This window comes from Ictidomys tridecemlineatus, chromosome 6 (assembly GCF_052094955.1).
Source record: "Ictidomys tridecemlineatus isolate mIctTri1 chromosome 6, mIctTri1.hap1, whole genome shotgun sequence".
Lineage (NCBI taxonomy): Eukaryota > Metazoa > Chordata > Mammalia > Rodentia > Sciuridae > Ictidomys > Ictidomys tridecemlineatus.
Window position 1 is genome coordinate 168,151,709 of NC_135482.1, and position 15,920 is coordinate 168,167,628.

The 15,920-nt window shown below is 33.4% G+C and overlaps 1 protein-coding gene across 7 annotated transcripts in view; it reads left to right on the plus strand.

Annotated features, from left to right (window-relative positions):
* Positions 1-15,920, plus strand: part of Trpc4 (transient receptor potential cation channel subfamily C member 4) — a 198,472-nt gene that overhangs the window by 56,607 nt on the left and 125,945 nt on the right. For 6 of the 7 annotated variants that reach the window (XM_040281571.2, XM_040281575.2, XM_040281576.2 and 3 more), the window contains exon 2: positions 9,340-9,744. The exons of the other annotated variant lie outside the window; for it this stretch is intronic. In XM_040281571.2, the coding sequence (XP_040137505.1) occupies positions 9,367-9,744 (378 nt within the window). In that variant the 5' untranslated portion in view covers positions 9,340-9,366. The remainder of the gene's footprint in view (positions 1-9,339; positions 9,745-15,920) is intronic. 7 annotated transcript variants of the gene reach the window in all.

The following is a 15,920-nucleotide window of genomic DNA, read 5'->3' on the forward strand; positions in this document are numbered from 1 at the left end:
AAGAATTCCCTAGTCATTTTGCATTTTAATTTTGTGTATTGTTTAATGCAATTCTAAAATTTTTCAATGGTGTGGTGTGCATATCATGACTATTCCTCACAGTCTTTCCCCATTGTTTTTGCTTAGAAAATTCATCCCTATCAAAAAGACAGATGAATCTTTGTATTTTCCTATTATTTTATTCCTTTCAAAATTTAACTTTGAAATCCATACATAATTCCTTCTCATGGTGTTATAAATTCATCTTTTGCAAAGCTTCCAACCAGTTGTCTCAGGATCATTATTATTTTCTCATTTCCTAACTCTGATTGTCCTCTTCCTTTTCAATGTGCTCCTCTGCATTCTGGGCTCAAGGTGGTCTGCCTCTGCCTCTGCCTGTGTCTCACACAGCTGCACACCACCATCCTTCCCACCTCTGCCACCAGAAACAAAGCAAAAATAACAGCAACATTTAAGCCACTTCATATCTTTTCTTATTTCTGCAATAATCTCACTAAGCATTATTTTTTTTCAAATAGAAGAATCATATATTTATTTTTTTTAAAAAACCTTTATATGTGTGTTCTAATTTAAGCATTTTGTAACATTAAAAGTTTTTTTTTTTTTCTGTTTTGGACAAAAGAGATCATTGAAACTATGACCATTGACACACAAGTGCATCTCTCTCTCTCTCTCTCTCTCTCTCTCTCTCTCTCTCTCTCTCACACACACACACACACACACACACACACACACACACACACATCACATCACATCATATATAAATTCAGAAACTAGAGGTCAGTCACAAGCCACAGATCTGATTGTGGTAGTTCATGGGAAATACATTTTGTGTTTGAATTTTCAAAAAAGTGATTATTTTACCTTTAATCTTGTAAAGTACTTATTTGCCAAATGTATACCCCAACATTTCTTATTAATATTGTTTTATTTATAACAAGTTATAATTTCATTGTAAACAAGACAAATAGTGACACACTTAACCTAATGAAATGGTTTCTGGTGCATGAATAGTCATACATATATACACATTCTGGTTTTTAAGTTATATATGTTTTCTGAAAAATTCCAAATTCTAACAAATTATGGAAAATGATAGAGAGTGGGGAAAATAAGGATTAAGGCACGATGACTTAAAATACATTGACACTCAGAGCACAGAAAAACTTTAAATAATAAACTCACAAAATATGTCTGTGTATATTGTGCTAACATGAACTTTGTAGTTTTGCATTTTAAATTGTAGGAGGTGATGTTTCTACATCCTTGTAGACCCTTTCTGTCACTTGGTCTATTGGCAGATGGTCTCTAAGCTTCAGTTCTTTCATAATTTCTAATCAACCAGCAATGTGAGTGATCTTTAGGAATCGGATTATGTCACACATGTCCATTGAAAATGTTTCATTTGGAATTCCAAAGTCTTTGCCCTGAATCCTCTGGCTGTTGTCATGTTCTGCAGACTCACCTGCTTCTCTCTTTCCCCTCCTCACTCTATACAGCCCAACAAGGCTGAGTTCTCATCTAGAATGCATAATGTTCCTCCTTCCTCATGGTTTTATCACTTTCTGGCCCCTTTAACACGCTGGTTTTCTGCAGTTTTTACATAATTAGTAGTTTGTCGTATCTCATATCTCAGGGAAACTACCCAGTGGACCCTACTTCTCTACATCTCTTCCCTGTCGCTGCGTTTCTCCTGGACTCACCATTTCCTTCAATTAACGCCCTTACCAATATGTATAATTATTTTCTTCACTATACTTTGTGGTTCCTACCAAAAGATCATAAGTTCTATGAATTCAAGAATTTTTGCTCTCATTCATGGTGGTATCACCCATGTTTAATGTACAACATGTAGATACTCAATAAAAATTTTGTTCGTTCAACAAATATTTATTCAGTGTTTGTTATGCACACTTATCTAAACATCATGGCTATGCTGATGAGAAAAATAAACAAAAATCTCTTGACTATTTAAATGATAGCTGTCCTGTCATATATTTATACTTTTCTTATAATGTGCTTTTGAGTTCAAGTGTGATCTTTGAGTGAAAAATTGTCTGAGACTATATGCATGAGACTAATTCTTTCCTTCATTTAAATAGTTTTAGTAAGATGGAAAATTCTAGCTTCAAAGTTCTAAGGTGTTTTTTTTTTTCCTTTCCTATTTTCAAAGCAGTACACAAATATATTTCTGCCTCCAGGTTTGCTGTTAAGAGGGATGATGTTACTCTGACTTTTCATCCTTTCTTGGTTTTGGATTCCATAAAATATCACTATTCAATCTTCTAATACAACAAAGTTAAATTCATTAAAACTCACCAGGTGAAATCACTCAACTGAGTTTTACAGTACCCCTAAGAAGCAGTCAAGCTAAGGTATTTATAGAGATTTCTGGCCTGGACGTAGGTGGTTTGAGGTTGACATTTCAAGGGGAGAAATTATTGGGATTGGGAAATATTTGTGACAAAATAGTTTAGGATTAGTGCATTTGATAAGGTGAGAGTTTTGAAGAATCTTGGTAAAAATACTTGTTTAGTAAGGGAGCTATTTGTCCAGGTAAGAAAAATGGTATCTTAGATAAGCATATTCAGAAACTTATTGTTGTGAACAGTGAAAGAGTGAAGTTATTTATTAGTTTACAATCTTACAATTTTTTTCCTGGGCAGAATTTTATATAATATCTATTTAATCTTGACAGAGCTGTTGCTAAGAAGACAGTCTTTATAGTTACTGAGTAGGTCTAACAGAGTCCTGGGGGTGGGGGCAGGGAGAGGCTAGCATACAAGGCTGACTGCTCTAGAAATATTCAGAATCAAATCAGTAAGAAAACAGGTTTTATTCAAAGCCAGCTTTGAAGGAAAATGGAAGAAATATTGTTTGAAAGATTCCATTTTTGAAATCTCTGAAGATAAGCAAGACTTTTAAATGAAAAGAGACAGGGAAGAAAACAAAGTGAAGTGAGACAAAAAGTAGGAAAAGTATATATGCAGATTTAGTCCTCCAGTACTTCACAGTTTTGAGGAGGGGCCAATCTCTGCTCTCAACTTCCTTGGCCCCTGCCAGGATGGGGTGGTACAAACCCTTTCAGCATGATGAGGTTGACCCTAATTCAGATGGGGGTCTTGAAATTTAGTCTGTTTCAGTAGGGGATGTGTAGCACTCCCTTTTAAAGTTTTTATTTCTAGAATAATTGTGAAAATTATTGGTCATTACTACTAAAAATACTTCCCATGCACCATTATCTCATTTTCATTTTCTGGATTGCTATTTTATAGATGCTGACTCCCGTGTTTCTAATCTCTATCTCTGTTAACTTTTATCTTTCACAAATGGGGAAGATTTCACGACCTGAGCACTGATTCATTCTACTGTTGTTCTACCAGTACCTCAGATTCTCAATGATTTTTTATTCTTTTTGTAAATTCCCTTTTGTAAATTCTGTAGAGATTAATATGTTTATACATATTAGTCTCTTGTTATCTGGTACACTAACTCTACTTCTTCTGTTATAAAATATTCAAATTGTTTTCCCCAAGGTGTCTTGTTTTTCCCTCTGTGTTCATTCTCACCTGGAAAGAAAATGACTAAAATCTATACCTTGCTGAAAATTTTAGATTGTACAGCTGAGAAGCAAGTTCTAGAATCATGAGCTATACATGCGTTAATTTATGCATCAGAGTTATAATTCCTCACTTAGCTGTCAAAAAGTTGTTGGTAAAGATGTGCGGAGAAGAAAACATAGGTTAAAAAAAAAGCATGTTGCATAGGCTATTTCCTAGTTTAATAGCTATTGAACTGTTAAGCGAATTTCAAGTAAGTGGTTAAAGCAACTTGACAATTTAATTTCTTTATTCAACATGGCAGTTGAATAACTCTCAAAGCATTGTCATTAATTTATGATTCATCAACAAAGTTTGGACACCGATGCAAAACTTTATAAGTCACAGTCTCCTACATGCATACCAGTAAGGAATGTTCCTATTCCAAGAGATCCTTAGAGTTTATGAAGATGCATAAAAGGGACCATATAACCTGCCGTGAGAGGAAGAGAAGAAAAATTCTCAGAGCCTATGATACTTCGGATAAGGTTTTAAATTTTTTTAGGAATTCCTAGGGGAGCAAAGGGCAGGAAAAGCATTCAAGTTGGAAAAAAATGGTGTGGGAAAAGATGCATGGAAGTGTAATAGTCAAGTCATCTGGTATTCTTGTTAACCTAGATTTGCCAGGGTTAATCCTGGAAACTAGACAGGAGGGACCAGTATTTCTTAAGAAGTCAGTTTTCTGGTGAATGTTTATCAGCCTCTTAGGGACTATAGTAAGAAAGTGATTCCACCAGATTTACGATTTAGAATTAGGCATGTGTTATTGTGGAGTGAAAATTGAAAGGATTCAAGAATAATATCAGTGATATTATTTAGATGGAAATCATTGCAGCCAATGTAAAAGATAAAGGGGAGATGAAGTAATTGACATGGTAGAGAGGAAATGCTGTTGAGTAGAGGAAATAAGGTCAGTGAGACATAAGAAATGATTCTTAATATTACTTAGAGTTTATTTACATTTAAATGGCCACGCATGTGTGATGATTACCATACTGGACAGCACTGACATAGAACTTGAGAGAAAGGTGTGGTCTAGCAACATGGGATTTTTTTTTTATAGTAGATTTTAAAGCATGTGTGTGGGTTTCATGTAACATTTAAAAATACAGTATTGGGTAGGAATAAGGACAGTGATAGATTAAGAGCCACACACAGAATCCTGGTAAGACCAACATTCAGCTAAAGATGGAAGAAAAGGAGTCCACGTGAATTACTAGGGAAAGGTCTTAATAGAGGCAGCAGGTGAGACATTTAGGAAGGATGACCTGGAACCCAGCACGAGGCAAGTCCCAATTCAGAGCACATAATTATTGGAGATTCCTGAAAACTTGTGAATTACAGGGGCTGAAAAGTGCAAAATGGCAGGATACAATAAAAGAAAAATATTGTTTGTGAACAGGATAAATACCATATTAGAGAGAATAAAGAAGTTCATTGAAATTGGCCTAAAGTTTATAAAGAATATCAGAGATAGCAACAAAGAGAGAGTGCTAAATATGATTAAAATGAAAATATATCTATGGGAAAATTTTTGACTGGTGGGGAAGGAATCATGTTGCAGAATTTTAAAGTATGAAAACAGAAGAATAATGCAAAGGTTTAGGAAGACACGAATGCATGAACTCTTGAACAGTGGGATTGGCAGCTGGAGTGAGAAGAGAATGAGCACCATTTCCTTTGAAACTGCAGAGAAAAAAAGAGATAGACTGATACATACATCCTAACTGTCAGGGGGGACATTCAAACTTTGAATGCCACATATATTTCCCAAAATATGTTTTATAAATGCCAGGAGATTTAAAAGCACCTACTAAAAAACAATTTTGCCTTTCCTGTGCCATCCTCCTCAATATGTGTATTAAAAATTGGGGATGATTAGTGTTTAAAAATTGGTCTCTGTTGAACTCTAAGGGGCTTTCATTTTTAGAATAAAATGTTTAATCTTGATTTCCCCCTTTGAAATCCTAAGCTTTCATAATATTTTAATTAGTCAAATATTTTTGCTGCTGTTTCTACTTCATATCAGAATACAGAAAAAAGTATAAATAAAACTTAAGCTAAGAGTAATAGTACCCTAAAAACAAACAGTAGCCATTATTTATCACTGCCTCATGAGTTCACATCTATGAACACTTCTTTTGACAATGAACTATAGAAGAAAGGGAAGAAAAATATGATGGAGAAAATTTATTTTACTATTAACAATGTATATAGAAAAGGGGGTATTTCTATATATCTTATTTAAGTTCTTCAAAACTCAAATTCACTGCTCTTACCACTGCCATAAGTCAGCTGATTCTTTAGGGAATGTTTCTTCAGATCTACATACATATCTAGAATTTTTTATTTCCTTGAATAGCTTTCTATTAGATATTTGTGATTTTTATATTTAGTGGCAATTCTTAGAATTTCTCTTGAAGTCAGTGTCAAATTGTAGCTCTCTCCACATTTTTTAAAATCCATTAACTATTTAGGAGAAATAAATGTTATAATATAGAAAAAGCCACATCTCAGGATCTGAGTTTTTCCCCATCCCCCCTCATTTCCTGTCTGTTTTCTGAGTCTTTGAAACAACTTGATGAATTGCTTCATTCTTGATTTTAGAAAAGGCCAATAAAATGGCAAGATCCATTAAATTCTATAATCTTATGGGGAATTTTTTTTCACTCCAGAAAGTTCTTTCTGAAAGTGTGGGACAAGGACAGGCTTTTATTTCAACATTTTAGGTCAGGATATTTTTTACAATCAGTCCCAGGTTCTTTTGTAGACTTCCCATCCTGGAACAATCCTATAGCTGCTGATAAGCATGTCAGCCCAGGGACTCCAGCACTTATTGGCACCTTTCACTTGTTAGTGCATTCAGAGAGCAATTTTAAAATGTTAAACTTGGTTTTTTTAAGTATCCCTGCATCTCAAGTAATCAAGGACAGTCTATGTAATGACAAATTGTATAATTTCCCTATTCCTTTATGATTTTAGCCACCAGTTCTCTCTCTCTCTCTCTCTCTCTCTCTCTCTCTCTCTCTCTCTCTCTCTCTCTCTCCTCTCTGTTTTAATGTTCTGTTGTAAATATTTTAATGTTATTTATTTAATATATGTGAATTTGAAAAATATTTCAAATCCATCTAGTCTAAGTTCTTTTTTTTTTCTTTTTTCCAAATCCATGGATTGACAGAGGTCACTTGAGTTAATAAAAGACCTTTCTCAACACTCACTTTTGATTCTCAACCTTCACCTATTCCTGGCAAGCACTGACTTCCCCATGTTATAGATGGAGAGATAGGTTATTCAACATGACATCTCATGCCCACCTCTTAAATGCAATGTTGACTAGAATATCACTCTTTTAAATATGTACTTACATTATATACATTTATGGGAATTATCTAGATTAAATGAAACAGATTTTAATGAAGTCTAAATTCTCCCTCTCCATCCTCAAGTTTTCTAGTGCTTGCTATTTTGTCCATTAATCTTTTATTATCACTGACATCTGGTATTTTGAAATGAAGGGGTGAAATGTTGTACCCTAATGTTTGGTAGCATCATTAATGAAACTAAGTAAACTAAATAAAATGCAGTTTTTCCATTCTCTTGACTGCCTCCTGATCTTGATAAAATTATTATTCTTATGAAATTTTGACATGATGTATGTGTCTGTGTCTGTATGGGGGTGGGAATGTGCATACAAGTTCATTTTAACCTGTATATTGGGTAAAATACCTTCAAACACTTTGTCAAGCAAGAAATCTTGAATTCAGCCTTTAAAAAATTTTTTTGTATTTTTTTCAAAAGACTCATAGGAAAGGGCAGTGAAATATCAGAGAATATACACACTGCTGAAATACAACATGAATGTCAGTTATTATCATTTTGAACGATTAGACTGTCGCACTGGCATAACTACAATGTGAAGGCCTTGGCATCGATCCCACTCACTCTACTGATGCAACAAACAAGGGGCTGGGTAAGAGGCTCTGGGGAAATGGCTCACAACTGATATTCTAAGACAAATATTTTAATGGCATTACTGTTGCATAAGTGGGGCAGTCAGGATGAGATCATTAAAATGAGATAGTGTCATGACAACATTGATTTATTAATTTTAGCAACACTAGATGATAGTTAAATTCTCCTCATTCTTTTCTAATATACATACTACTCCTATTACTCCAGAATGAGCAAAAAATCCTTAAATACTGAATTCATAACCAGGCTGTGCCCCGGTAATTTGAACATTTAAAATGAATACATTTTGAACATCTGCTTTTGGCTTAGTTTCTGAAGGTACCTTAAAATATGCTCAATCTAACATGCCAGAGAGGAACAAATTATCAAAAAATGGTTTTGTATATTAGCTCCTCTTCCTAGATATTTGAAAAATCATGATTAATAATCTAGATGTCAAAGAGTGACACTTAATTATTGAAATCACTAAGAAATTATGATAAAATACAACCAATTAATAATTTCCAAAAATGAAAATATTACATTAAATATAATCATATTTGTTAATACAATATATATTTAATCTATAGTTAAAGACTATTCAAATCAGGTTAATTTACTCATGAAATAAGGCAATTAATATGATTTGCTTATTTAGGTAATTAAACTAATCTTTTCATTTTATTTTTACATGGAAACTATGTGTAAATAGATATGTATGTTAAATTTAAATAACAGAACTATAAGAGAGTTCAAATAACAAGTGTTAAATGAGGAACTAACTTCAATAAACTATAATTTTGTGTATAGTTATATATAAATTCTTATATATTAAATGCATTTAAGTTCTTTATTGTAGTTAATGTGTTGTTTTTGTAAATTTGTACCACTAAGATAACACTAAATTATTGCTTCCTGTGACTATTAATTTGTCTTAAAATTAACTTTATTTAAAATAATTTTCATATATTCAAATATATCTTTCCTAGAACTTCCAAATAATATTATATTTTATCATAAATACATTTCTACCTTCAGGTTTATTGGTTATAACATAAAGGTGAGAGAATTTTTACAAATAGCATTTTCATAGTATCTTCTTTCTCTATTTAATCCTTTTCTAAGTCACTGCTTTTAGAAATCTAATTGTATTAATTTATCATGATAATATTATCAGTACACATTCTTTCTCTCTCAATAAATTCCTTTATAAACATAAAATATATAATTTTGTTCATTGAATTCGATATGAAATTTTATTGATATAATATGTATTAATTTTGGTGTCAACACTTATGAACATTAAGAACAGAACATATGACAAATTACAAAATAATGGTACTCTACAATTATACTAGAATCTTCATGATTAGCAAAATTGGCAGTGAAAGATATATTTGAATATCCCTGATCTAATTTGGGGAACTTGTGACTCCTGATTTTCAAAGTGCTTTGTGAAAAACTGTTTATATTCATGACGAAGTTGGTAAATAGGTTTCAAAGCTGTCCAGTTGCAGTATTTGCTAAATGTCACTCATAGAGTAACTTTTAAAATGACTTGCCCAATACCAATCCCTTTATTTCTCTTAGGTTAGGACTTTGGAACTTGTGTTTTAGTTAGCTGAATAAATATTAAGTCTATTTCCATTGTTTAAGGGAAAGAAAACCTTCCCTCATCAGTTAACAATAGTATTGTCATTGATAAATTTGAGTTGAGAAAGAATTCAGATGCAAAATAACTTAAAAGTATACTAACACTAACCCTTGTGTTTTCTGTGTGTGCTTTCAGAGTTAAAGAAATAGCATGGCATGAACCATGGCTCAGTTCTATTACAAAAGAAATGTTAATGCCCCCTACAGAGATCGCATCCCTCTGAGGATAGTCCGAGCAGAATCCGAACTCTCACCATCAGAGAAAGCCTACTTGAATGCCGTGGAAAAGGGAGACTATGCCAGTGTCAAGAAATCCCTAGAGGAAGCTGAAATTTATTTTAAAATCAATATTAATTGCATCGATCCTCTGGGAAGGACTGCTCTTCTCATTGCAATTGAAAATGAGAACTTGGAGCTCATTGAACTACTCTTAAGCTTCAACGTCTATGTTGGAGATGCTCTGTTACATGCTATCAGAAAAGAGGTCGTTGGAGCTGTTGAGCTGTTACTGAACCACAAAAAGCCAAGCGGAGAAAAACAGGTACATGCACACATGCGGTTTTTCATTTATTTTTCCTGCGGGAAATTTCTTTAGATGTTCAAATTCCCTGAAAATCTTAGAAATTTTATAAGTATCAAAATCAAAACTATTATAATGGAAAAATACTGTTAAGTATACACTGCATATCCTACAATTGTCACCTCCCCTTGCACTTCTTGTCCTGGCAAATCAAATGTGATGGTGAAAAACCAAAGACAAAGCAACCTGTGTAGGCTTCTCATAAATTGCAAACAACTCAATGGAACGTACAATGTGTTATTTTAGTGGTGACTGAATGTGTATGTGTGGGTGTTTTTCCTCTGGTTTCTAACATTCTACACCACCAAACAAAATTGTTTATCTTCCTACTTAAAATCCTTGCTTATTCTAAGTTTCTGCATCTTAAGGCAAAAGTGAGTTCTCCCATCTAATTTTGATATTGTCCTTTAACACATTGTAGTGGGGTTTTTAAATTGAGACTTTAAAGAAAGAAACAAAAATGATTACTAGATGACAAATGAACTCTGAATGTAGACTTATATCAAATTACTAGTGGCAAAACTGTAGGTATAGCTTATTGCTATTAAGAAGATGAACTGAAGTAGCATACCATTATACATGTAATGTCATTTTTTAAAAAAATTTCTATCTGCTTTTTTTTTTTTTTTTACCAGTAGAGAAGCAGAGAAATCAGAGATAGGAATGAATGAGGAGTGTGTTTTTGTCTGTCTAAATCCTTCCCTTTGTCACTGTCCTGTATCTGAACAGTCTGTTTTATTGTGTTTACTTTCACACTGACACTTCACTCTCCTTCATTAAGGCTAATGTACTCATTGCAAAGACTTGCAGATACTGTGATGGCTTCAAATCTGTCTTACAAAAAAAAAATCTTATATAAAAATTTGTGTTATTACAACTCTAGCAATTTCTGCCCTGTTGGATAATACAAAAATCTCTTGTCTCTACAAATGACATATTAGAAGGTGTGACATTCTTTTGAAGCAAGCTCTGCTGTGGCCACCCTCTTATCTTTGTTTTCCTGGAGGAGTTTTATCAGAGTCTTTGCCATTATTAGGATGAAAAGCTGTGGCTGTGTGTCTCTCTGTCTTCTCAGCAGCCTGTGAATCATGGTCCCTAGTCTGTCTCTTCCCTTCCTACCTTTCCCATTAACTAAACCAAAGGCTTGTTAAACTACACTGCACAGTCTTAGCCCCTCTCTGCTTGTTCCTTTGTCCAGATTTTGTTGTTTATTTTATTGGTTGCTGCTTTTGTTAGCTTCTTACCATATTTGTAAAAGTTATTGATAGGAAAGTCTATTTTTCTCATCCACTCTCAAGTGTGAACAAACCTAGACTGGAGTAGACCTAGAACAGTAATATTGAAAGATCTATTGTATGTTACATCCCAGAGTTTCACCACTAAGGTGTTGAAATTCCTTCCACAATCATACACCTAAAGCAACTGCTTTTTTTTTCTAATAGCAGTGTATTATGTTGTACACCTTCTTATTTATGCCTATGTAGACACCTGTGAGACAGATATTGAAACTGTGGTAGAGATCATTTTATATTGAAGGAAGTCTATGGAATAAAATTACCATTGAATTTGTCATCATGTGTTACTAAAGAGCATTCTTAGTTCTATTTTCTAGATAACTTTGGCTCTTTAGACCATGACATTTGTGCTGACCGGAGTAATTTGGTGTCTGGAGAAGATATCTGCTATTATGAGAGTGTTTGTTGGAAGCTGTTCAATTTCTAAGCTAAACCCTAGTCTCACAAGTAGGTCCTGGCTCCTTTGAGACACTTGATCTGGATCCCGATTAATAAAAGACAGTAAAGGTTTGCAATCTGCCAGGAGTCTGAAGTATCCCAGACCATGTGTTTCTGGAAGACTTCTCCTGTTTCAGTTTGCTGGCCAAGAATTCCTTTTCTATTTGTACTTTCTAGAATTCCTCTTCACCAAAGGCACTGAGAATAAACAATAATTGTATCTTTTTGTTTGAACTTCATAATTTTGAAAGATCAATTTCAACCTACCTTATAGTTCCTGGTATACTGGGCTGTACAATGAAAATGAGGTTTTAGCAAAATGAAATGTACATAGCCTAGCACATAAAAGATGTCCATAGGGCTTAGATAGTTCACTAGAGCATGACAGAATATCTGTGATTTTTATAGGTAATACCTCTTTTAAGCAAGGCCACCATCTTCTGGAATCACAGTTTCTATAAATCAATGTGTTGTAGGTAGCAATGTGTTCTTGATATAACTCTTTTATCTCATAATCTGTAATTTTTTTAGATAATTTTTGTGATTGTTGAAAACATTCTGTGTATGATTATAATTTCCAGATGTGTAGATATCCATGCTCAAAGATTCTGAAATACACTGTCATTAATTTTGTTGTAGTCATTAAAGTCAGATATTAAAGCATGAAAAAATAGTAGCCAACTGGATAAAGTAAATGTAATGTTATAAAATAAGGTCCACAGAGAGAGTCTAATAGAAACATCACACAAATATAATTATTAGAATACTTACTAGAAATACATCCCCCCCTTTTTTTAACAAATCTGTCACTTATTTCTTTCTCTGGAAGAAGATGCACTTTTCAAAGGCATCCTCAAGTTGTTCCTATTAACCAAGGAACAACTTTTGGATGATTGTTCTGCCAGGCCTTGTGCTGAGTGCTAAGGACACGTCATTCCTATTGTGCAGAGTCTTAAGTTATGGTTAGGAAGAAGGACAGGAAACCAAAACATGGGAATGTAAATAGAGGTGGTTACAATGGAAATGATGACAAAAATAATTCTCTAATAATTACAAGATGAAATTGGCTACAGCAAGTAAATACCCAGTGCTGTTAGATAGAGGGCATGAGAGAACAACGGAGGGCCTTGGAGGAAAAGAGAAAGAATGTTCATGGATTTATACCTTGGAAAATTAACACCACCAACTGAGATGGAGAATATTTTCCTTTTACTTTTAATAGAGACATTCATAAAACAGGGTATTGAGCTTCTAGGGGTTTTTCAAAATTTACTGTAAAAAACACTAAAAGAGCAACAATTTGTTCATTTCTTTCAAATAATGTACAGCATGAAGAAACTAGTTCTCTGTACTAAGCAGAAAGGTGGAACTTTATATATTTTTACTGGGAAGAATTCACTGCTAGAATTATTGCACTGGTATTCTTCTAAAACTTTTCTTTAACCTTCTTATACCTTATTTCTGTAGAGGGAAAAATCAAGAATGACTTCCTAGCCTCTTTTTTAAGTCAGTTGATTGGTTACTTGACTTTTAATTATTTGCAGCAGACTTTTCTCTTAGATGTCTTCTAAGGCCGGATTCAATTTCAGTTTGATGTGCTCCAGTAAATGTTTTTTTTGGAGGCAGAACTTGTTTTTCCATCCTTCATTGACATCAGTGGCTCTCAATCTTTAGCATCCTCGACATCACTGGGCAGGCCTATTCATAGACAGATTGCTGCACATCACCTGCATTCTCCAACACAGCAGGTTTGAAATGAGGTCCCAAATGAGGATTTGTATTTCTAACAAGTTCCCAGATGATGCTAATGCTACTGATCTGCAAATGACATTTTGAGCAACAGTGACTTAGGGGATATTGGAAGTTACAGAGTACTTACAACTATCTACCTAATGTTAGGTGTGTTGAATTCTACTATATTAACCTGGTTTTCAGGAGATTTTAATTAATTCCCCTAAATACTATTAATTGTTGTTTAATATATAAGTGCTTCTCAATTTTAGTAGACCTTTATTATTCTCCCTCTTTGGGGTAAAAGGCTTTGCTAAATAATATTTATTAGTTCAAAGTTAAGATCTGGAACATTTGCACTGAAGAACATTTTATTTTAAAGCTCTACTAAAAAGAATATGGGATTTGTAAGCAGGAGGCATCTTGGAGATCATTTAATCCAATCACTTTACTGCATAAAACAGAGTAAGGACAGGGGACTCACTAGTGCCTGGGATTTGATTTGACTAAAGGGACTATAAAACCTTAGCTATCACCCAGCCTTAATAGAGTCATAATGATGATGATGGTGATGATGACCACGACAATAATGTTAGATAATGTTCATTATATTTGTCTCTTTGCCAGTGGCTATGGTAAGAATTTGACTTTTTCTCATTTAATCTGATCTCCTTTTATTTATGGGGAAATGAAATACAAAAGGGCTTGAGTAACAATTTCCAGATCACAAAGCCAAGACGTATCATCACTGGAACTCCAGAGTTCCTGAAGACAGCCACCATGCTGACCTGGCTCTCCTCAATGCACCCATTAGAAGGGAAGTCATTGAAATCATTAGTTAATTATCCTAATCCAGGATATAAATTTGACAGATATAAAAGAGTTTTTAATTCTATATATTTTGTGTCTCTATCCTGAATATTTTATAATTTGGTTGTTTAATAAATACTAATTGTGGCCCCACACACTCCTTGCCATGTAATGCACTAAGGACAAACAGTTGTCAGAAGCTGTGTCATGCTGGAAAAGAGCAAAGCGTGGAGTGATAGAAATGATCATTCTAGCCCTCATCACCTCTTACTAATTGAAGTCTCTGAATCTTTCTTTGTTGTTAATAAAGATCATAGTCTTAATCTTATCTTCTTCTCAAAAGCTTCATATTTTTCAAAAGTGTTTTCACAAGGTAACAAGTAAATACAAACATAAGAGTATTAACAGTCTTACTGTATTATGCCTTTATTTCTGTCTCCCTATTGACAAACTTATTTACTAATAACACAAAGTTGCTGAAAAGACAAAATTAAACATGACAATATACTCTCTAAGAGTACAGGTCTCCTTTGTTCAGTGAAAAATATAATTATTGTAAACAAAAACCCAATTCAGGGAAAGCAATGAAGAATCTGAGCTAGTGTACTTTTTTCCTTTCATTATAGTGTATACAGGAACCTTCTTTTGTGTAGTTTTGGCATATTTCCTAATACAATGTTGTCACTTTAGAAACATTGTATATTAGGAAATCAGAAAAAACAGCATATTAAATAGAAGATTGGCATTATTACGTTAATGAAAATATACATTCAATCAAAAATAGATGCTGCTAAATAGAAGTACAGAGCAGCATTTAACTGATATAGATCTAATCAATATATTCTGCTTATTAGGTATAGACATATATATTTTACACAAATGTAATTTTTTTTAAATAGATTTCATTTACTTTGAGCTTCAAGAATTAGATATTCTGAAAAAGTTCAATCTTAACTCTTTCATCACTCTTTCTTCATTAGACTTTGGTAGAAGTAATTTGCCTTCTACAGTCCCATGAAATTAATATAGTGATTATTAACTCACATGTAAAACAAGTCATCCTATAAGTACTGGTTCTTACAATCCTAGTGTCCTCTACAGAATGAAAACATTTCAACTTTCCTTTAAGGTTAACCTAATTGAGGTTTCTCTTTTTCATTTGTTTTTATTATATTTCTGTCTTAGGTCAAATCTTGAATGTGGACAGTAAATAAGCCTAAATATCAGTGTAGCTGTAAGTCAGGTACTGTCAAAATTCAGACAGGATAAAAGAGTGAGAGAATGAGAGAAAAATGAATTATAGTAAAGCAGTGAAGGGATTCATCTTTACCCCCAAAATGCTTATCCCATTTTGAGACACAGCTAGATACAACACTTTCTTTATAGTCTGATGTAAGTTATCAGTAGAAAAGTTGTTTACAACATTTTCTTAATCTGCTATTAACAATGAAACAATTGAAAATTGTCTCCAAATTTGATCTCTAGAATGTAAATTAGTCAACATAAACAAATGCTTCAAAAGACTAAAAAAATGAATTATGTCTTATTATTCCACAGCAGGGAGTTTAAAAGCTGCTACAATATAGAACATAGATTGTGTGTAGTCAGCTGGCAAATGACAATCATGAGAGATCTGAATAATTCTGTCCCTAATGAAAGAATTTTTTGAAGATGTACTGTGCCACGCTATTAATATGATAAAGTGGTTTAAGCTAACTGATTATTCTGAATCATGAAATAATACACCATTTAGCCTCCTCAGTCACGTTGAACACCAGCAAATTATACATAATCCCTCTTAAACATGTTCTCTTCCTCTTTCTTCTCAGCATAACACACTTACTACGAAAGTTAAAAACCAAC